Below are 24,380 nucleotides of genomic sequence, written 5' to 3' on the forward strand. Positions count from 1 at the left end.
ATTTTAATTTTGTATGAGACATACTTGCACGAGAAAGAAAAAGAGTTTGAACGTGACAGCTACCTATATACAAATATCAGAACAATTAGCTTGCACGGAGTAAACGAAGGAAAATAGAAAGTTGTTGGCTATTATGATGCATGGTTGGATATAAATCATCTCTACCGTATTCGGATGAATATAAATGAAATTAACTTTATTATAGAAATCATTCTGGGAGATTTCTAGGGAAGACAAATACTTACATTTCGACATAACAAATTGGATTATATCGAAGACACAATCTACCTTTATCTACCAAACTGCTCACTTCCTTGAAGTTCTGTTACCTTTGCACATAAACCTATCTGTCATTGACCTTGGGCGAACCCAAACAGATACAGCTTGCTTATACACAACTAAGTTGGCTTCCCTTCCCCCAACCCCCACCCCCCACCCCTCCCACCCCCACCCAAAATAAAATTGACCAATATTTAGTGTAATGCAATGGTAACATCAAAGTCCATAAATCTAGAAACTTAGCGGTAGAAGCACTCGACAGTGGTCTAGTTGGTGGCCGCTGTGTTGTCTTGTGATCATTCTATGGCCACACGTGGGCCAGATGTCCATCGAGCCAAGTTGTTCTTGTTTTAAAACATACAGAAATGCCCATTTACAAATAATACACCGAGTAGAGAATTTCGAGGGGGGAAAAAGGGGGAAAAAAGAACGTTTGTTCCGTCGACTTTACACGCCTGGCACTCATCACACAAGTCCACGTTGTCTTCTCAAAGTGAGCGTAACCTGCGCAGTCCCAGAACAAAGATACCTTCAGAGTGTCCTCTCAGAAACAAATACTGCTGGGCATCCGACTCTCCACAGTCTCTTTCCAACTCTCCCTTTTTGTTTTACTGCAATCGGGGCCAGTACTGAGACATGTCCGGTTCGCTTCCTGGCACTTGAACAGGTACAGACACTCCGGGGGAAATAAGTCCTGGGAAATCAAATCAAAATCATCATTAAAACAACAACAACAACAACATCCTCTCAGCTCTTAACCTACTGCATTTATTTTGCACGCGATGCTTGCGGTTTTTTTTAAATCTAATTTTACAACAAAAACAATTATGTTGATAACTTTGAAATCCCACAAAACAAAAACAGAAGTATGTATTCATCACCGACACGTTGTAATTCCCCACACAGTTCCAAAAAAACATAACTTGTTTATTATATGACTTGAGCGCTCCAGTCCTCAGAGGATTGGGACTGCTTAATAATGTTTGCTACACTTATGTTAGCATTCTGGCTGCTATTTTTAAGCAGCAGATTCACAATTAACTCGGGCTATTTTGAAGCACTTTATTTTGCCCTGCCGCCTCACCGGGAATACAGAAACCCGGGAGTCCACTCGTTCCCTCACTTTAACCTTATGTACATAAAGTATATTTTGAAATCTGATGATCCAATTATCACATTTTGTCCATTAAACGAAATATTTGGCAAACTCCAAATTCAAATAATAATTCGTTTATAAGCACAATATTCGTTGATAATTAAATTGTTGATATTTATATTCAAAAGAATATTAATTAAGGAAAAAGACAGATTTTAAAAGGGTCGAAATAAGTGGTTAACAGGGATTGGTTGAGTGAGAACTGGGGTGAGAAAGACATCGGTTCACACAATGGGCCAACTGAAATATAACTGGGTCCGGAGCTGTAAGGTGCTGAAGAATTTTCGCTGGCTGTTCTCTATGGTCTTACCTGTGGATGTGGCCCCCGAGGTGCCCATGGACTGGGGGTTCATATGTGGCTGCATGTGAGGCGGCGTGTACGTGTCGTAACTGCGTCCATTAACTGACGGGCTGGTGGGCAGCATACAGGAGTAAGACGGCGTTTGGCTGGACACTGGCGACTTATCGAAAAACAAATGGAAAACACAAGATCCGTTTGTGCATGCCGTAGAGAAAGTATTTAATGGCTGTTGACTGTGTTTGCTCTGCTCCATACTTACTTGCATAGACAGGTTGTTTGCCATGCTGAAACTGGGCATCGGTGGCAATGCGCTGTAAGTGTTTGTAAGGGACGTGTCTGCCCGACCCAGCATTGCACCTGTGCCGAAAGAGGAAACTGGAAATGGAAGAAGGGAATCTATGTTAGAAGCAATTTATAATTTCAGACAGAATGCCATTAACTTGAGTACCGATAATGCATTTATTTAACACGTTGAATCGTTTTTATTGTAAAGAGAGGAGATACAGTTGATCACCCCACCCACACCACAGTTGTCTCTGTTTCAGGGTCTCTCTGCACTCCCCTGCTGAACGTGGCCAATCATAGGGACAAGGCTAGACCATTCAGCCCCTCGAGCCTGTTCTGCCATTCAAATAGATCCTGGCAGATCTGTATCTTAACTCCATATACCTGCCTTGGTTCCATATCCCTTAATGTCTTTACCCAACAAATATCTATCAATCTCAGTTTTGACATTTTTCAATTGACCCCCAGCCTGGACAGCTTTTGGGGCGAGGGAGTTCCAGATTTTCAATATCCTTTGTGTGAAGAAGTGCTTCCTGACATCATCACTGAACGACCTTGCTCGAATTTTAAGATTATGCTCCCTTGTTCTGGACTCGCCCCTCACCAGAGGAAATAGCTTCTCTCTGCCCACCCGATCGCCTCCTTTGATCATCTTCACGTTAAAGTTTGGATCCATAGATTCCCTTCCTCCAGCACGTGCCCAAGTGGCCGCCCTTCAGCCGCTGGGGCTGCCCTATTGAATGCTCCAGCTTGGCTAGCCTGCTCTCTCACCTGACCTCCATCCAAATGCCCTCGCAGCAGGGACGGATGGACAATGGTAAGGTTGCAAGAAAATTGGACCTCGCTTCCCGTCTCCTGACCAGCCACGTTGGCGCACTGCCAAATTTGAGATCGCCCAGCTCAACATAGATCAGTGACTCAACTTGGCACCTTTCTGACCTGTGGGATTCAGTGCTATAATACCCAACTATTGAACCATGGAGGGTGGCGAGTTAACTGATTCTGTGACGCATTGAAAGTGACGCCGTGGATTACGGAGCCTATTTCATAGTTAATTGTATCGAATTTCAAGAGATAGCATTATTCTATATTTATTCATATTCCGTCCTTTCCACGCTTTGATTGTATGTTCATATCGCCATTCAGACAGAACTGACGCCAATTGCCTTGATAGAAATAAAACGTGTCTCTTTTATCAGATGGTCCCTCTATTAAGGAGAACCATCAGTCGCTGTTTAAACATACTGGGAACATTGCAGCCGCAAAAGGAATGTATCCTGTTAGCCCTGACCCAATTAAGGCTTCAATTCGATGTCGAACATATTTCTTTTCTTACGATGCCCTCGGGGGGTGCAGGGACAAATGGGCCGCAAAAGCAGATAACATTTTAACATGTTCTCTTATTGTAATCACTGCACTTTTCAGTCCTCGGGAAATCATAATTACCGAATGTGAATACTCAATTTATGAGAAATCTGTTCTGTCCACGGCGGAGGTTGGATCTTTATATTAAACAACCACTGATTTGTCAATTAATACAATATTTGCACTCCCTTATAGGATATATCTGGGAGAACAAAATGCTGGGGATATTAAACTTTCTGAGTCTTTACATTCATTTCCTCCTTTAGTGACTTCCCACTATTTCTTGCTCTGAATTCTTTGTAATTGGGTGATTGATCATGTGCTGGGTTTCAGCAAAGGCCGCTGGAGGCAGGGTTTGACTCGCTTTGCGCTGCAACCCACGGATGTAACTGGGCACATTGTGCTCACCGGGAGTGGTGGGCTGTGGGATGGGCTGATAAACACTGGTGCTGAAGCTGCTGCTGATGGGGATGTGGCTCGGGGTGTTGCTGGCTTGTCGCCTTTGATTCCTCAGCTTTTCCTCCCGCCTCCACTTTGCTCGTCTGTTGGAGAACCAAACCTGCAAAAAAAAAAGGAATGGGAGAGAGAGGTGTGAATGAACGCCAACTCAAAGGAAAAAAAGAGAGAACGATTTTCATTTCTATAGTGCCTTTCACAACCTCAGGACCTCCCAAAGTGCTTTACAGCTAATGAAGTATTTTTTGAAGTGCAGTCACTGTTGTAATGTAGCAAATACCAATTTGCACGCTGCAAGCTCCCACAAACAGCAATGCGATAATTACCAGAACATCTATTTTTTTAAGTGATATTGGTTGAGGGATAAATATTGACCAGAACACCAGGGATAACTCCTCTGCTCATCTTTGAAATAGCACCATGGAATCTTTTACATCCACCTGAGAAGGCAGTCAGGGCTTCGGTTTAACTTCTCATCCGCACCTCCAACAGTGCAGCACTCCCTTGGTACTACACAGGAGTGTTGGCTTAACTTTTGTGCTCAAGTCTCTGGAGGGGATCTTGATCCCACAATCTTCTGACTCAGAGGTGAGAGTGTTACCCACTGAGCCATAGCTGACTCAAGTACAACATTGCAACAAAAAAACATAGTGGAGAAAGATCACCGTGCTTGAAAGAAAATCTAAAATATCAGAGTGCTTCTTTGTTTAGATATATGGGGTTGGATTAACATAAGAACATAAGAAATAGGAGCAAGAGTAGGCCATTGGCCCATCAAACCTGCTCCGCCATTTAATAAGATCATGGCTGATCTGATCTTGGGCTCAGCTCCACTTCCCTGCTGCTCCCCATAACCCTTCACTCCCTTATCGTTCAAAAATCTGTCTGTCTGACCTTAAATATATTCAATGACCCAGCTTCCATAGCTCTCTGGGGCAGAGGATTCCACAGATTTATGACCCTCTGAGAGAAGAAATTTGTTCTCATCTCTGTTCTAAATGGGTGACCGCTTATTCTTAAACTATGCCCCCTAGTTCTAGATTCCCCCACGAGTGGAAACATCCTCTCTGCATCTACCTTGTTGAGCCCCTTCAGTATTTCTGCATGCGCATTATATTTAATAGACACTCCACTCTTGAACGGAATGGGATTGGAATCATCTTACACTCTGGCTCAAGCAGAGTGAAATACCATTTTTGGTGCAACTCGCCGACAGAAGTTGACATGGCAATTCAAAAGTTACTGAAGTCTTAACAACCAGAAATTACAAAAAAAAAGTTTTGCATTTATCCAATGCCTTATCAAGTCTCAGAAACATCCCAAAAAGCTTAAAGAATTTTACTTTCAGCAATGCAGTCAGATGAACTGGTTAGGTCACACTGAGAAATGGGGCATTAGTTTACCTGTATCCTGGCTTCAGGTAGGTCTATTTTGGCCGCTAATCGTTCTCTGGCAAACACATCAGGATAATGAGTTCTTTCAAATTCTGGAAGAAGAAAGCTTTTGTTTGTTTGCGCATCACAAAATAAGAAACATAAACCTCGTGCAACAGAGAATGTGAAAGCTCATGTGCTTCACATCTCCCCCATTCTCTTTCTCTCTCACTCTTTCTCACTCTCACTCTCTCTCACACACATTCACTCACTCACGCTCACCCTCTCAATCTCACTCTCTCTCTCACACACATTCACTCACTCACTCACTCACTCACTCACTCACTCTCACCCTCACACTTTATTTCATTCTCTGGCACACTCTTTCTCACTCTCTCAAACTCATCCTTACTCTTGATCTCATTTTCTCACACACTCACTCTCACTCCCTCTCACACACTCTCAACCTCTCTCATTCGCTCTCTCTTTCACTCACTCTTTCTCATTTTCACTGTCACTTTCTCTCTCACACACTCTATCTCACTCTCTCTCACACTCACTCTTTCACTCTCACTCTCTTTCTCACTGTCACTTTCCCTCACTCCCTCGTTCTCTCTCTCTCACACACACACTATCTCATTCACACTCACTCACTCCCACTCTCTTTCTCGCTCACTCTCACTTTCTCTCCCTCTCTCAAACTTTCTCTTTTTCACTTTCCATTTTCTCTAATTCACACTCTTCCACCCCCTCTCTCTCACTCTCACTTTCTCTCTCTCTCTCTCATGCTCACTTTCTTACTTTCTCTCTCACTCACACTTTCTCCCCTCTCACTCTTAATTTCTATTTCTCACTTTCTCATTCACTTTCTTTCTCACACTCACTTTCTCTGTCGCTCTCTCTCTCACACACACACACACACCCTCTCACTCTCCTCACTCTCTCTCACTCTCGCTCTCTCTCTTTCACTCTCTTGCACTGTCCTCTCTCTCTCTCTCCCTCTCTCTCTCACACACACACACACTCTCTCTCACACACACTCTTTTGCTCACACACACACATACACACTCACTCTCTCTCTAAAACACACACACACACACATACACACACTCTTTCTCTCTCTCACACCCACACACAGACTCTCTCACACACACACACACACTCACACACTCTCTCTCTCTCTCCCCCACCGTTACCTTTCTCCAGGGCCTCGATCTGCTCCTGAGTGAAGGATGTTCTGTTTCTCTGCAGTTTCCTTTTCAGCTGAAGTCTCATCTGCGCTTCATCTGAATCGTCGCTGTTTGAGTTGATGGAGTTGGTATTTTCGCCGCCTCCTTCCTGTTGCTGACAGCCATCTGGAGAAAGAGCAGGGAAAGCAACAGCAAATTAAAGCCACTTGGCTTCCTATAGGACCTATAGCACATGGTCAGTGGGAATATTTGCCTAAATAATGGAGCACAGCATCGGCAACAGCTTCCTTCACAACTGTGCCTGAATAGAGGCATTTCTCAAATGATATTTGCATCTCAAACTATAACTGTGCAGTCTGTTCAAAATGCATCATGATGTATTAATACAACCCCTTCCCCTATTGTTCCTTTGATCTACATTTAAACGTTGAAAAAGCTCAAAGTGTTTGAATTTCATTATATTCACCCCACCCCCAAACACCAGCCATTCTTTCGACCAGCATAGACACGTGGGGCCGAATGCCTTGTCTCTGTGCTGTATATTCTATGTCATTCTCAATTAACCAACAAATGAAATTTGATTGAATTTGTCTTTATGAAAGTGACCTGAAATTGAAAGATAGAAAGGGAATACTGAAACTTCAAGCATTCATAATGAATGGGCCATGCTTCTTGGGGCCTCAGTATCTTTGTACCATGATGTACCTGGATGGGAGCTGGCAGTATTCTCCTGGGTGTATATGCCATCTGATTGCTATAGCCAGGTGTGAAACTACTTGTAGCAGGTGGACTCACTCCACTTTGTTTGGCACTGAGTGTAGTATAACTCCAGCTCAGCACAAAGTCTCGTTTTAAAAATAGCCAATTTTAGACCTTCTAACAACTTAGTGCATTTAGCATAGAATCTTCTTTGGTGTTAGATGAAAGCTAATCTGCATATCATTAACCGTTAGTGCAGAAATCCTTTGTTGCTGAACTCAATGGGAGGGGCAACCACCAGTCCAACTCCGATCTGACCATTGCACTGTTCAGATACTGTGCAAGCAACAACTTAAAATGTACGAGAGTGATTTTCCTCTTCACTCCTAGTTATTCCTAGTATTTGGCCTGTGGTTCCTATTGCAGTCATTCTTATCAAATCCTTCCCTGCCAAGTTAATTTCTAACTTCACAGACTATACATTGCAGAAGTTCAAACTCCACAATTTCTCCATTCGTCGATTTCAGCAGAATGTTACGTGAAAGCTCATAATCTTGGCCTCGAGTTGCTGAGCACGGGTGCAATTATATCCTCAGTAATAACAGCCTATAATTTTCTTATATTTAGAAGAAACCACTATTCACTACTCATCATACACAAGTACTTTTAAAGAAAGGAACCGCATTTGTGACGAGTGCTGTAATAAATCCAAAGCTGATGCCTCAACACTCTGGTTAACCGAAACAGAGCCAATTATCCAGATCCATATTTGCTTCCAATAGTGCAGAGCTATATTGAATGGACGAACAACTAAAACAAGTATGCAGAAGAGTAACTGTCAGCACGTACTCCATATTATTAAACTCGCGCAACAATTCCAGCACAATCCTGCAAACATCTGTCAATATTACTACTCAGTGACATTTTTTGTAAGGTTTATGAGATTACAATTTTCATATAATTCATGGTTGATCGGATCCTTTTAAAACGCGATTCGGGTTGAAACCCAATATTGTGTCCATCGAAATCAATGCTTTACCATATCCCCCCGCCGATTTATTTATCCAGATAGCTGCTAATCAGTAATAAAAAAGGTTCGGGTTGTGCTCTACTTGTATTTAAAAAGTGGCCCTATTAGGAATTTACAGAAATCTGTCTGTCGGCTGTATTGTACCAGCAAAGTTAAACTCTGAAGATGAAGGAATTTCCCTTAAAATAGAGATTTTGTTTGTCTGTTTCTGACCACCATATGGGCGTTTTTTTTTAAAGTCTATTGCAGTGGCCGCCAACACTTGAATAGCCTTTCAGGCGCACAATGCCAGGAGAAGACGGAAACTATTAAAGTCCCGGGCCAGAAGTTTGGCAAATTTTCGTGGGCAGAATTTTGAGAATACAATCGCTGGTTATCGCGGGAAGGCAACAAAAGGATTCTCTTCAGGCGGGCAGTGCTCCACATTGTCGCACAAGGATCACAGTCAACAGACTTTTCAGTGAAGTATGTTAACCTTTGTGCGACGCTATCATTAATCACTGTCCTGCGAGCTGGACTGTCCAACGCCATTTAAGCTTATACATTCTATAGGAGGAGAATGGGCCAAAGCATTTGGAGCAGCAGTGTGAATGGAACTCTATGCGCTGACCTGTGTACTCAACGGGAAAAAAGAAAATCTCGCTCAGCTAAGATTAGAACATTAAAATCTTCACACATATTGGTGCTGCAAAACATTTTTGGACCATGTGTTAGCATGGCTTGCTGTAGACTGCAACCCGCGCCACTGGAGCGACACACATTCCATTGCAAGCTTCTTCAAATCTAGCCTATGTCACGTCATGGCTTTTGAAGGCGCAAACGAATATTTGCGTCGGTGCCGTTATCTCCATTCAGTATTCTATCTTTAACGTGGTAGCAATCCAAATTCTACAGTTTTGGAGGGTGAATTTGGAGCATGTACAGTTGTTTTCCCCTGCACTTGATCGAAAGCCCGATTTAAATGATAGTATCTTGAGTTATTTTCTTTGCATTACTATTGAACTGACTGCCAGGAGTGGAGCGCGATTCTGTTCTTCAACGAATTTCCGAACCACTCTCCCCAAATGTCCGATTTCCTGTTCGGGAGCGTTCGCTGTCCTGAATCATTCTCGTCCATGTGGTTTGCTACAGTCCCACCCGCTTCTTTGCTGACCTGTTTCTAACTATCAGTTCTATCTATAAACCTACACTGTCGGTGCCCGATCACGAGTGGAGGTGAATAATCATCAAAACCTGCCGTTAAACTTCGTGAAAAAAATGTCAGGGGCAGCGCTGCCAACCTTTAGTCCAAACTGAATTCAACATTGAGTTTTAAAACTCTATTTAACAAGAGACAACATGAGTAATTGTACAGTTCTGCTCTGAAGCACCCCATGCCCAACCTTATGCTATATTTGAATACAGGTGATCGGAGACCTAACAATGTTGTCAACTGCTTCAGATCCATTCTTCCTGGTTGTCTTTGCTATAAAGGGGATACAGGAATTAAAAAACACATACACACACCAAACGACAGACAATTAAGTTATCTGTCTTTTATGCCTCTTTTCGGGGGAGGGCGTTTGTGAAATCTCCTAAAAGAACCAATTGAATACCCCGGTCCCTGGTGCTGTTACTCCTGAGAGCTAATCCGTAAAAAGAAGGATAAATGTGTGTCCTATTATCCCACAGCCAGACCCACTGACGCTGGCGTTAGGATTTGTTGTCTACAATAAGGCGCTGGGAAATAAAATCATTCCTTAGTTTCTTAGTGTCTTAATCATTCACGCGGAAAACAAGCAAGGAGATAGCAAACCAATTGCGGCACTTTTCAGCGCCCCGGCTCAGATGAGAAACACTCTGCCCTCCACTATAAACCTTGTGAAAGGGAAAGTGTCTAAATCCTATAGAAGGCTTTAGTCCTAAAAGGGAAAAAAAAGATAAGAAAAAAAACCTGTCACAGCGATCCTTAAACCCCTAATTCGCTGGAGAATGCCCCACTCCCCTGATTGAAGGGTAGGCCTGATAGAGATGTCTCTCTTAGACTATTGTCACATTATTTTTTTCTCCACTGCTGGTTGACATGAATCAGCTTGAAACCATATTCCCCCCCTATGAGACCTAACCCTGACTTGTGCTTCGAGTAATGGACTTTTAAAAATCTGCTCAAACATCCCGGCACGAGGTGGGGGGAGCTGTAAGATACAGGGTGGATATTAGAGAAGTCCCGCTTATTCTTTGGGGGACACACATCTGCTCCACATCGCTTTGTTGGTCAAAGATACAAAGACCAGTTAGATAGAGAGGAGCAATTCGTTAGAACTTGGATTTTAAACCAATTTAAAAAGCCTCCTCATATTATTCCCAATGTTTTAAACGGAATATGAGACTTTCTCCTATTTCCAACAATCTCGCTTGCATGATTTTGTTTTATAAAGCTAATTGAAATAAAACTTTAACAGAGATAGACCCTGAACTCGGTTTGGCTTCTTTTAAAAGTTTGCTTGCGTTTTATTTGCCGCAACATGTGGCGAAATAGTCGTTTTAATACGTTTTATTTATTACTGTTGGATTCTTAACGTGTGGCGCATTACTCATCGAAACAGCGCCTGGGATTCAGAGATAACACACCAAGTGGTTTACAAATTCAGATAACTTCGACATGCAGCTGGCCAGAGGGACAATATACAAAATATTTAATAGACATAAAACGTATTTTTTTATTGGCCAAAATGTTTCATTTTTGTATATTTTCTTTATTTCAGGCGCAGGTAGTAGGTGAGATTCAAACTTTGCGTGTGATCTGTCTCCTACAATTTAACAGAGGCAATTGTTGCTGGGGGCAAGTGTGATAGCACGATTGCTGTTGGTGCTGCAATGTATCCATGCAGCGGCAATGTTAATGGTCGGAATTGATAATGAGGTTTAAGATTGAGATTTTTATTTAACTGTATGACTTTAAGTCTGCTACAACTCCGCCTAAATTATACATTCTTTCGATTTAGAAATGACTTTAAAAACAGATGATTTCAAGGCATTTCTGCTGATACGACATAGCTATCACCGGTAATACCACCCATCTGTTTCAGGTAAAAGGAAACATTTCTTGATCAGGTGAAGGTAAATGAATCTAATGAAAGAAAAACGCACTTATATAGCACCTTTCACAACCTCAGGACGTCCCAATGCCGTTTTACAGCCAATCAAGTCCTTTTTAGAGCGTAGTCACTCTTACAACTTTGGACACGTGGTAGGCACAGCAAGCTCCCACAAACAGCAATGTGATGATGACCAGATCATCTGACTGAGTGCTGGTCATTGCAAAGTGGTATTACATACATTCTATTGTTTGAAATAGACTTAGCAAGATGCACGATAGAACAGGAAACATTTGCGGGGCTGTGGGGAAAGGGTGGGTGAGTGGGACCAATTGGAAAATCCTTTTCAAAGAGCCGGTGCTGGCAGGATGGGCCGAATTACCTCCTTCTGTGCTATTTGAGTCTATGATCCTAAAATACCGTGTCTGTAAATATTTGTAGTTCTGAGGACTTTTGTGTGTGTGTGTATGTTCCCAAGTAGCGTACAGTATTTTTTAAGGCTGGCATTGACAGTTGCTCATTAAGGTCTGGCGGAGACTCTGTATTTATTAAACAGCGAACAAGGGTCCGAATGTAGAGCACTCAAAGCTCGACATGATTCCGCCCGCGGCGTGCACGGTCCTAACCACTCAAAGCAACTGTCAAGCAAATCCCACCTCCACCGACATCATTACCATGTAATTGCAGTAAACAAGTTTGGATTTCCCTCGCTATCCCTAGGGATTCCAATCAACACTGTTCACCTAAAATATCTAGACAGCCTTAACGTCACTTCGGCTTTCTAGCCCAGCGACCCAGGCCCAAACTTGCTCTTAAAACAAGCATGGAATGAAATTAAATATTGACATGATTTTTTTTCTCCGTTATTTAAATCTTGACCTGAAGAATGAATACAATTTGGCTCGCCTTTTACAGTAAGCAATTGTAGTAGCTTGAAGCATCATTTGTTTTTTTTAAGTTATAATCGCCTTATCCAACAATATCCAACAATATATTCAGCCTAGTGATCTCTTGTATTCCCACATATAATTCACAGCCGACTATACAGTAAGTACAATGAAATCGAAAGATAATAAACCATACGATTTTGAAATAAAAATGCCTCGGATACAATTTCCAGCTATTTCGTTAATATTGGTGTGTCCCTGCACTTTATATAACGATCTATTCAAGGCAGCAGAAGGGAATGACTATTTTTACACTCAGTCACTCGGCTATCCGGCCTCTCGGCAATGGTTCCATTCCCATGTTTATTTGTCCTCTTACTGTGATGAGTGGCGAGTTAAAGTTGTTTAGAAGTTTGGACTCTGGACTGTTGAAGCGCCCTTGTGTTGCAATACACTGGTTGTTCGTTGTGTCGATGGCTTCATTAAGAGTGCTATAACAAGCTGGGGATATTTTACAGAAAGCAATGCGCTGCTGTGTATCTTTCTAGTGCCCTTCTTATATTGTTTGCTTCTCAGAAAGCTGACATGTCTAATTGGCAAGTGGTGCGATATGGTGTCCAGGGGTCTCATGTGTAACATTTCTACAGCTGTCTCCTAGAACTAGACGCTTATTCATGTTGCTTAATGAGAAACAAAACGCTCTCTAATGAGCAATTACATAGCGACAGAATTGTTCCCATAACAAATTCTTGCGTGTGGCAGAAACATCCTTTGTACAATATATTCCGCACACTGTTGCTGATTCTGCGAACAAAAAGCAGGTTGTGGACGGGACACCTCCTCCCCAGGCTGATGACTGTCACGCACAGGCTCACTAATGACACACAGGATACAGAAAATGATTCACTCGCCATTCTCTCTCTCTCTCCCCCCACCCGCACCCCAGCCAGTAACATCACATCCAATTACACTGCAAATCATCTCGCTGCTATCGCGATAATAAACTGGGGCTAAACCTTAAACATGAACAACGTCAGCTCGTCAGTTGACATCAAGGCGAAGGAGGCTATATGTAACAATGTAAGGCCTTGCTTAGAATCACTTCCATCTGTTTTCTTGTAAAGCTACTCAGATATTGAAATCTGGTTTACTTAAAAGTATAAAATTATACCAAGCACTGTGTTATTTTTTAACTAGATATGAATCTCAATTTATTCCCCAGAATGACTGGCCCTGGAGTTGTTTGTGGTCTGAGTTGTGATTGTGTAGTTAACAGAAATGGTCACTTAATTTGCACTAGGCATCCATTCTCTTGCCCCTGTTGATTATATTTGCATCCCCTAACCTTCAGGCAAAGTGAGGGTGGGAAACAAAAACATTTACCAATGATCAGAATGTACTTTTCAAGAATTAATACTTTCTACATACCTCTCGGGGACTTTGCGCCGTTTAACCCGTTCACATTCACTGTTCTACCGGGGGCTAGATAAAAGCCGCACTATTTACAACAATGATGCGATTTTCTGACTGCGGCGGGCACAGTTTAAGCTTGCTATTAATTGCAGGTGATGTTTATCCATTGAAATATAAAGAAGATTAAACTTAAGATGCTCTTGTAATTAGCCAGAGCCTTCATATTAGCATTCAATATAATTATTAAGTTGCATTATAAATTTATAGGTATGTACAATGCGTAATATAGTCATGTTTAAACATTCGGACTATGGAAGCAATGGTCTGGCTAATTGAATGGGAAGATGTCTCTAATACTAGCTCGACACCCGCTCGGTGTGCAGAGTCCGGAGTAGTGTAACAATCCCGCGCATAGGTTTCTATAGTCCGTGTCTGAACTTGGAGATGGGGAAGGATGCGACAGGGCAGCTTGAGCGAGATGATTTGAGCAATTCGCCTGAAAGGAACAAACTGTTAATCTGCTCAGCACCTGGGGACGGGTTTCCTCCGTTAAAGGCGCAATAGAAACGCAAGTTGTTGTTGGTCTGTAGCATGCTGCTGCGGTCCCCACCACTTATAGCGGGCACGCCGGCGATTACGTGATTTGCCCGCTATATGCGTTGGACGCTTTCAGTGTTCAAAAAAGTTCGGACACGAATTAAACCTTGAAATGGACAAAAAAAAATCCTTCAAGTGTCGCTGTGCATAGCGCCATTGATACTTCGCATAGAAAAGGCATCCTTTGATTGCATATGTATTACTTATTTCTTTTGACTTTCTCTTATCACAATGATTGCGGCATTTTTACGTTATTTTTTTAGACTTTAGTCTTAACATAATTGTCGAATGAAACAAATTGACCTCTTGAACGAAAACAAGAACAGCAGAGGCAGTGTTGGTAGAGGAATCTGAACTCCGTTGAATCTTGGCAGTGGCAGCATATGACAAATACCAAAGATAAACATGCTCTTTCTGAAAAAGCTTGTTGGATAAAGTACACTTGAACTGCTTATTTGGATCTATAGCGTGTCATTTACTTAGAAGTTCACCTTAACGAGGTGGGTGGACTAATTAACGGAACACCGCCCGAAATGGCCGTATATCTGAGCATCACTATCTGCCCATCTATCTACACATCGAGGAACGCTTTACATTGGGTTATCCGCCAGCCGGTTAAAGTGTCTCTTACCTTGGTTTGGCTGTCCTGGGACCGAACTGCCCGGATACCAGCCCGGCCGGGTACCCCATGCACCTGTCTGCCCGTTCAGCATCCTCAGCTTATCATACATCCCATCTGCTCCCATCTGTTGCTTTTCGCTAGCCAGGTTGCGAAGGACTCGGTTAATCGATGACACCTGAAAGCAAATCAGACACCCTTCTTAAATATCTTGCCGCTCTGAAAGTGACCAGTTTGAATGTTAGAATTCACAAATGCGCGCGATTAATCCCTACAGTGACTACACTCCAAAAGTACTTCATTGACTGTAAAGCGCTTTGAGACGTCCGGTGGTCGTGAAAGGCGCTGTGTAATGCAAGTCTTCTTTTTTACTAAACTAAAATTAAATAAGACAAGAATTATGATTATCTAATCGATACTAATTGATCTATGAAATGCATTTCACACGAGGTACTAGGGTAGTTCAGTCTCGACTGTATGGTGTTAGCTGAAGCATATAGTTAAAGGTTTGGCAATATATGGTCATTCTGCATTCATATCAATAAACAGCACAAAATGAAATAAATCACAAAATCAGGTTTCATTAATACATATGATTGATTGCGCGAGTTGCGCTGTTAAATAGTGAACAGCCAGCTTCTCACACTTCTCCAATAATCACCAGCAAATCCAGAAGTAATCTTTCACAGCAATCAAGTTTACAGCATCAGCATATTTTCACTGGATTGAAACAATTTCGCTTCATATCACTACATATTTATCTATCGAATAAGATGGCAATATGTATTTAAACACCCTCTTAAGTGGCCGTAATCTATGAGTTAAAATCCACCAGAAATATTACATTGATGAGGTCGACGTTTGCGGGAACTCGTCCCCCCCCCCCCCCCCCCCGCCCTCTTCGCTGCTTTGTGAATGAAGTCACATATATAGTTTTTGAAAAATGTATGAGCAAATAGGGCGTTCTTTCTGGTCGCAGTTGTTCGCGGTAATAAATAAAGCCTTCCCCTCCGTTAAAAGTTAATGAAATGTTTTACTCACACTTGGTATATTGTCGTTAGTGCAGACCCCCTCAGAGAGCAATCTGTCTCGAATTTCCCAGGCGAAGATTGACGGGCACTCGCGTTTATACTGGGCGATCTTGGACACAACTTCGGGAGTTGCTACCCTTGGCTTGCTCCCTCCGATTGCCCTGGGTCTGATGGATCCAGTTTCATAATACCTGCCCAGGATTTTACTGACACAACCGTTGGAGACCTAAATGTATATGTCAAAAAAAAAACGGAAAGCAAAGACATCAAAATAAAACCTTTCACAAATAAAATGGCTCTTTTTATTTGATGATATATATTTATACAGATATATAAATATAGTTAAACAATGGTGAGCTTACTTTTCGATTATCCACTACTTGGACTTTTGCATCAGCATGGGTCTACAATACAAAAATATACCTTAAATGGCAATGGGAAACTGACCAAGATTGCATCGATTTCAAGAGAATTTCTGGCGCGTGCCAAAGTTATTTTTTTTTAAAGTTTCAAACTTAATTTTTTTTGCATCAACATTGGGTCTACAATACAAAAATAAACCCTTAAATGGCAGGGGGAAATCTTACCATTTCTCAATCATTTCAAGATAATTTCTTGCTTTTTTTTCTTGCCAATTGTGAAAGAAATTACTTTGAAGGTACGAATGCAATTTTTAGGAAGCATTTTTGGATTGTAGAAAACCCCTTTCGAGAAAATGTTTCAATAAGCTGATTGCATATGCAATAGTAACGCTGTGTCATCTTGCATGGCGTTTTAGTTCGATTTGCAATAATCTAAATATAATTAACGATACACACGGATATAATGTTACCTGGAGGATCCTTGAAATATCGCAGGGTCTAGCTCCACTGTGAGCAAGCTCCACTATTTTTTGTCTGGTCGAGTCAGGCAATGGTCGACCATTAACAAACACACCGCCGAGCTGATTCACTCCACTGTGACCTAGGGGTAAAGCAACAGCGAACATATTCAACGGCCGAGGCGAAGAGATGCACTCAGCGAAGTCTGCTGCTCACAGCGCCCGTCCTTAATCCCGCCGGAGATCGCAATTGCGAGAGAGAGAGAAAAAAACCTGACCTATAAACGCGCTCTCTTGCTCTAAACACCAAAACTGCCAATCAAAAACAGAATACCTTGCGAGCGACGAAAGCGTCGGTGTGCTAACAAATCCTCAAACCGAAAGAAATGTAACAGACCACTCGACTTGGACATTGCATTCAACTAAAGAAAGCTAAGACAAGCAAGATTGTCACTAAACCGAACCAGAGAGCGCCTAATCGAGCAACTCACAATTCCTCTCAAACTGACAATGGAAACTCAACTGGATCACAGACTACAAATAACACATTATCTTCCCGAAATTGCAACATATGCCCAATGCACCAAAACAAGCCTTTCTTTTTTTTTGCTTATTAAAAAAAAACAGAAAAGGGACAGTAATTGTAAGCGTATGGAGACTCCTAACCTGAAACTCAGGCTGGTGTCCGTGTCCCTGGAGGAAGCTCCCGGCTTATAGAGAACCTGTTCTCTCCCTAGGAGCGCCTGCTAAATTGGCTCCACAAAGCCCAGCCACTTAGCCATAAATAAGCTCCGAATATAGCAGGAGGCAAAATGATGAGCCTTGCTGACATTTGTCTCGAAAATCAAGCTAGCTGCACGTCAACTTTGAGCTTAATTTCTAGAAATAAGCGGAAGTCTCCCCGGATAGTGCACGGAAGGATAATTGAAAAGATCAGTCCCAAACACTTGTGGCAGGCATGTCACTTTATGACACTGTTCTACTTTGAAAATCGCATCGTCACGACAAATGGTAGCATGGTAAAACGTCCCTTTCTGTCCGCATCTGTATATCATTCATAGCGTCTTGCACTGTCCTCATTACCCTTAAAGGAAGGCTTTCATTTTAAGGTTGCCTGGGGGCTAGGCGCGGTCACGATACCGGGGACGCGCGCCCTACTTAATTCCACACTGTTTAAAGATGCAAATACGCCAGCCATTTAATATTTTTTTAAAGAATGATCAAATGCATTTAACGTTTTTTTAAAGCACATAAAATACATATCCAAAGCCTTCGAAAGTTTTAAAATGTCTTTGTTGATTAGAACCAGGAATCCACAATTCCACTTTAATTCCCGTAATCCCGCCCTGTCACCTGAACATTCATTTCAACAAAATGAAAATAATGACAAATAATGCACGATTTTTTTTGTTGAAAAATCAAAAGGACCCTTCGGTACCATTTCCACATAAATTTGAAATGCAACTGTTGTAACTACGTTATCGTTTTTTAAAAACCACCATTAAATTCACGTTCCACACCGCCATCAGTTCTGAAATGAGTTTGGCCTTCTCAAAGAACAGCAATAGGTGTGATTCTTTTTAAACTAACCCGTCAGCCCCAGTTACCTGAAGTACTGACGTGGGGAGTATCGAATTCCCCATCAAAAGGCTTTGCGTAGATCAAGCAGTGTACCTTACACTGACTAGCAAATGCCCAGGCCTGCACTGCACCCCATCCCGCCCCCTCCCCCACACTTCCACGTGCAAGTTTCCGGGTTTAATTTTTAAGAGGAGGATATGTACGATCGTACAAACAGAACTTTTAAAAAAACAGAAGCACATCTTAATCACTGTATTAATCTCTGTGCTGGAGCATGCAGGAGTCGCCCAGTGGCGATGATTATGCGCCATGTATTCTATTGCGAGTCATCTAATACGAAAACATATGGTGGCAATTTGGACACGATGCAGCATATACACCCAGGAGTTATTAGCACAAAGCCCGCAGTGCCCGCCGCGACCTTTAAACAAACTAAAGGCTTCAGCCGAATGATATCTGCTCAGCAATTCGCACACCAGCTTACTCGATCATACACACACACACACATCCCATTTCAATTAAGCCCATTAAGATTAAATATCTGAACTTTTAGTTCCATCTTCCTTCCGCAGTGGATATTCTGATGGTAGTTTGGGGAGGTTTAAATTTGCATTAGCAACTGATGTATTTTCCAAAGACAAAAATAATAGGAGATTTGTGTGTATGTGTGTATGTGGGGGGTGGTGACGGGGTGGGGTTGGAGCAAATGCCTGCGATTAAATATCATCAATATCCGAATAGCAAGTAGCCGTGATTGGATATGGACAAAGAGCTGGCGCGCTAGCAAAGCCCCAGCTTCAGTTTTTGTGGTGGAGTTTGCGAATATAGCAATATAGAATCAAGCGTTCTTACACAATAAAGGATCCATTAGGTGATCGAAGCGATCGCGTATTCTGCTTCTCTTCAACTGGTCAGTAAATTCAGGGAGGCGCTTCTGTTGGCCTTTAGCACCGCGTCTATTGACAACAAATAACGAGTAACCCTCCAAACTCAGGCGTCTCTGTCTGACAGCCACAACGGGTTAGATGCCAGCAATCTTACACACTGGAGCTAGAAACTGCCAGCGAAAGTCTGGCGGGGCAGCTAATTTAAGCGTGTTTTAAATATATATATATAATTAATTATAGAACCTGCATATTTGGCCTTAACACTTGAGGTACGGGGGAGAGCGACCTATTCGTGCTCGCACATTAATAGTTGCCATTTCTTGGTGATTGATATGAGTACATGAAGCATTACTTACTGTTCTGCATGTTGAAGCGTTACACCAGTGTCCCACGTGGCTTGTTTATTGTACTCTAATAGTAATAAAAGTATGCGTTAATCAGTGGCAAGACACAGGCAACAAGGTTTTCGCAAACATCGATCACCGCTGAGAAAGCTGACTGAAATACTCGATCAAGAGAACAGTTTTAAAAAGAATTGATTAAAAAAAACTAAACATGTCTGTTTCGCAGAAGCCGCGAGCGGCCAAATTATAAATATGTTTCATCCCAAAGCAATCGCTTGCTGGCATTAAGGCTTGTTTTGGAATTTTCAATATTGAAATGATTGAAAGCAATAATATTTGAAACTTGCCTGAAAGCTGTGCTGGCAGTCTGTGACCACAGACATCTGTTTGTCAATAGTTAAAGTCTTCCCTCTGTTGGAAAAAAAAGCAACAAAAAAAGTTTATTATCGGTGCTTTTAAAAAAAATATATTGTATTGGTGCAGCTCCCTGAATTTCCCTGTTTAGACCAGAATATGCATCAGATCTCTCCTTAACAATCTCACTGTTTAAAGGCATTTGGCCTTCGATTTGGGTCGCGTAAATGCTGCAGAGAATTAGCAATGGGGAACGCTCCTTCTAAGACGGCGCACCTCTCTTGTGCAAAGTCTCCCCCCCCCCCCCCCCCCCACTCACCTATCCGATACTTTGAAGAGGGCGGTAAGAATTTCCGCCTCAATTCTATCTTACAGCGCCCACAGTGAAAACGCCCAATTTTATCCAACTCAGGAACTTCGGCTGAGGCCCGTCCGAAATTGCTTTGCCTCCTCACTCGGAATTTTTTGTTTCAGACAGCGGCCCCGGTCTTATCGTTTCAGTTTCTTAATGGTGAATCACACTGTCTCGTAACGGCACGGGTATGCGTGGAAAGTGTTTCGTTTTTTGAATACCTTTGAAAATATATTTCAACTCAATTATTTCTTGTCTGGTTTCGGGGTGGACGCGCCTTATTGTCAACCTCTGTGGTGTTTGGCCGTTGCAAATACTGTATATTATTGTGCGCTGTTTGTTGCAAATACTGTACATTATTGTGCATTGTTTGTTGAGGATACTGTACATTATTGTGCACGGTTTGTTGAGGACACTGTATATTATTCTGCACTGTTTATTTTGGGTAGCTCAGAAGTTCTATGCTTTGGTCTCAACAACAGACTAGGCTTCTACCAATTTTTTTTTTAATGTACTGTACTCTATAAGATACTTCTGAACTTAGTTACTCTTGATTAACTTTCTTCTCTGGTCTTTAGATCTTTTATGCTTAGGTATTCTGACACACGCTGTCTACCGCGCCTCAGTGCTTAAAAAGTAGTAACGGGAGGGGGTCAGAACTGATCGACAAAGACTACAGAAAGTGAACAATGCTTTCTATTCTGCTTACAGCCCAAACTCAGAGAGCAAGCCCCCCTCCCCTCTCTCTCCCTCCCTCCTAGGCTCCCCAGCAAGCAACACAGCGTCCAACTAAACGCAGCGCACTCTTCAACTCGCACTCACTCAAGATAGAAAAGCAAAACTTTCTCCAACATCGAACAGTAACTGTGTAGAATTTTTTTTTTTTGGGGGGGGGTTGTTTTGGGTTTTATCCCTCTCCCTCTCACTCCAGCCCCCCCCCCCAAACACACCCTTCCCGAAATAAAACAAGTAATTTCTGTTATGAGGATCTGGAGGTAATTGTGTTGCTGGTATGGGTTGTTAAGGGTTGTAAAAAGACACAACAGCTCCGTGGGGCGCTCAATTGCGAAGAGACAATAACAATAAAGGACCCATTCAAGGGGTTTGGTAAAAGAGGGGTACAATAACGAAATAGACCAGCTTTCATTTTCTCTTTCTCGAAATACTTTATTCTGTTTGTTTTTGCCACCATAAGTATAACGCATATTGCCCCCCCCCCCCAACCCACACCCCACTATTACATCTGAGATTCCTGAACGCTCGCCTCTCCTCCCTCCCCTCTTCTTTCTATTCATCACACACCAGCGGAAAATAATTTATCGGCTAGCTTTGTCATCTATTCCTGCACACACACACACAAAAAAATAAACTTCAAACAAGCACTTTCTCCCAGCATGCAGACTTCCCTGCGTAAATATTTACAGCAACGAAAGGGTTGCTCTCTGATTATCCCCAGACCCAGGCGAGCCGGAGATACCCGGGCGCTTAACTTCCCCCAAATGCGGCCAGCGAAGGCCACGCTGTCCAGGAGACTCCAAGAAAGATCAGTTGCGTTTCCTCAATTTAGGAAAAGGCAGTTACATTTGCAACATTTTTCTTAAATTAAAAAAATACCAAAGCTTTCTTTTGACTGTGAGAGGTGTTTTTTTTTCTGCGGTATCGGAAATGCTTTTCTAATTACTCGGTTTGCAAAAAAAAAAGCAATTTGTCACTTTCTGAAAAGTTCACATGCCGTTTAATCTCCTTATCAAAATGTCCGTTTTTAATTAATAATAATGATTAAAATAAATCAGTAGCTGATCGCATCCTGACATATTTCAATGCTATTATTTTAAGCCCAGTGTTTACTATTGTCTCGGGGCAGAGATGAAAGCAAGTGCTGATCAAGCAGTTGTTTCTCAAAGGCCCAGCCCTGAGAGTCCTATCTCTATCGCCATTTATCTTTGTATATATATATTAATATATAAGTCTAACCGTGAGCGTCAAAGGCACCGGTTGTTGGTCTTTCGTATTTTACATCTTACTCTCGATTTCCAGCCAAACTGTTATCCCTGTTCCACCGGCCTCGCCTTCGCTCAACATTGGCCGAGAGTACATGTTATCAAGTATTGAATTATAGCTCAAAAAGCACACCCGTAAATGACACAAAAACCCGCGGTTTCCTATTTCCTTTTCTGACGTTCATTTTTCTCTTTATTCTTCACACTCGCAATTTCTAGATTAAAAACAACACAGCTAACTTTTCTGTACATTTTTAAAAAATGTAGAAATAGTATTTCCAGCTGCGCTGCAATTTCCCAGTATCTGACTGTTGAGTTGCTTGCAGTAGGAACACTTATAACCATAACATGGAGAAATCTGCACTGAATTAATGGCCAGAAATGGGAAGACTTGTTTATAATAACGCGAGGTGTGGAACAGTTCGAGTGAGCGCTCATTAATTTATTATAATATCGAGTAGTTAAGACAGTTTAAATCTTACAGAGGCAGATCTGTATACTTCTGCTCTTCTGTGTTAAATGTCTTATTATTGCTTCTTGTTGAAGCGGAATTTAATGTCAAATTTTCGGTCTAAAATTGCGGATAGGTATTCGTATCCTCCGCAAAAATATATAGCATAAACTGATGTACTTCGCTTTTTCGCCAGGCCATGCTCGTTTTAAATGGCATTTAATTTTTTTTTTAATTTAAAAAAAAACAAAGTTTGTAATACACAAGACCGGGGTTGAAGCGGAGGAGGAAACAGTGATCGAATGAATTCATAGAACCCGAGCCGAGAAGGCAAATCTCCTTTCAATTAATTTGCGATTGAACAGGGAAACATGCAGGTTTGGTGCTAACTCGCCGAGCCCATTAATTCTCGAGAAGGTAAAGCATGTTAATATCTAGATTTTTTTTAAACCCTTACGTTTATACAGAGTTATGACGAGTTGGAAACACTCTGCAAACGGCTCTAATGAATCGCCTGATTGCTTAATTCAAACTGACACTGTGCATCACCGGGTCATTGCATCTTCATCAAACAGCGAGCTTCGGCCTAAACTGACTTATTTTACTCTTTCTTATCATTAATAAACATCAACGACTTATAAACATGCAGAAAAAATGACGTTAGACAAGCCCACATTACAGCATCTCAAACACATTTCACGTCTCCTCCCAGAGCATGCCAGAGTTACATTTGCCCGGAGGGGAGGAGGAGGGTGAAATAAGGGAATTTTTAAACTAAATTCTCTGGTGCACCGTTCAGAAAATTATTTATTTTCCTGTGAAAATACACGGATGCGTTGTCGCCGAATCCGATTAAAATAAATCTGTAGCCATCAATACAAGCCCAGCAGAGAGTAAACGGCTTGACGAATGGTAGACAGGAATAGACAAGCAACCTACAAGTTAAAGCGAGAGAATGGTTACACACAACGACCGAGAATTTAGCTGATTTACCATTAAATTTCCTCAAGATTGTCCAACTCTATATTTGCCTCCTTGAGCGGTGCACCTTTGCCCAATGCAGTATTGCAAAATAACCTTTCAAATGATCCCAAAAAATCTCGTGAAAGTGTAAAATAATGTTACACTAATTCGGAGTTAGGTAATAAATCATAGGTGGGAACTAAAGGAAACTTAGCTGTCGCTTGCGATCAAGAAATGTTAAATAAGATGCCCCCAAAAATCCAATAAATAAAATATAAGGAAAGCAAATAAACTCACCTTTATGGGGCATTCTGCGTCGCTGCTAACACGTCCTGCTAACAGTTAAGATGGGATATGATGGGCGACTTTTTTTAAAGACTTGCCAGTGAATTATAGTTTCTCCACACACACACACACTAACAGATTCCTGCGAAGGAGACAGAGATTGACAATGAAATCTGCTGTCACTATGGAGAGAGTGAGTTGTTGAAGCACGGGCATGGGGGAGAGACAAGAGAGAGGGGAGGAAGACAAGAGAGGAGAGACAGCGAGAGAGAGAGAGAGAGAGAGAGCACACCTAGCTGATTGCTGATGGTGCTAGTTGTATTAATGTATGTCTGGATTCGGGAGGTGCGCTCGCCTCGCCTCCACCTCACTTCACTGGCCCATTAGCAGAGGGTGACCTTTGTCATCATCCGCAAGGAAAACACTTCCTCCCTGCGCCTCACCAGAGCGGGAAACGCACGCTTTCAAACCCACTAATCACTCCACACGGTTTTATGCACCACATGCAAATGCACACAAATAAATATCTCCTTATGCAAAGCAAAGGGGACGGCGAGCGGGCCGGGCAAGCGGGCACAAGAGACA

At 42.1% G+C, this 24,380-nt stretch overlaps 1 protein-coding gene across 7 annotated transcripts; it reads right to left on the reverse strand.

Annotated features, from left to right (window-relative positions):
* Positions 1-887: 887 nt before the first annotated feature.
* LOC139280055 (paired box protein Pax-6) lies at positions 888-23,820 on the reverse strand. 7 transcript variants are annotated; one of them, XM_070899524.1, is made up of 11 exons: positions 23,808-23,820; positions 16,591-16,721; positions 16,121-16,162; positions 15,769-15,984; positions 14,740-14,905; positions 6,412-6,570; positions 5,246-5,328; positions 3,795-3,945; positions 1,996-2,111; positions 1,746-1,896; positions 888-973 (listed from the first exon to the last, which is right to left on the reverse strand). In XM_070899524.1, exons 1-11 carry the CDS (start codon positions 23,818-23,820, stop codon positions 888-890), a joined length of 1,314 nt encoding a protein of 437 aa, XP_070755625.1. The 7 variants fall into 7 exon arrangements, with proteins under 7 accessions (XP_070755625.1, XP_070755630.1, XP_070755628.1 ...); XM_070899529.1 differs by lacking the exon at positions 23,808-23,820 and adding an exon at positions 19,403-19,412 and having other exon boundaries at positions 15,970-15,984; XM_070899527.1 differs by lacking the exon at positions 23,808-23,820 and adding an exon at positions 19,403-19,412 and having other exon boundaries at positions 15,877-15,984.
* Between the last annotated feature and the right edge of the window lie 560 nt (positions 23,821-24,380).

The sequence above is a fragment of the Pristiophorus japonicus genome, chromosome 14 (assembly GCF_044704955.1).
Source record: "Pristiophorus japonicus isolate sPriJap1 chromosome 14, sPriJap1.hap1, whole genome shotgun sequence".
NCBI classification, from domain to species: Eukaryota; Metazoa; Chordata; class Chondrichthyes; family Pristiophoridae; genus Pristiophorus; species Pristiophorus japonicus.

Bases quoted from the DNA above. Each gene is read 5' to 3' on its own strand.
- LOC139280055 (XM_070899524.1), bottom strand. The intron at 16,163-16,590 runs GTAACATTATAT...TTTGTATTGTAG, and splicing joins ATATTTCAAGGATCCTCCAG to ACCCATGCTGATGCAAAAGT. The intron at 974-1,745 runs GTAAGACCATAG...TTGATTTCCCAG, and splicing joins CTCGGGGGCCACATCCACAG to GACTTATTTCCCCCGGAGTG.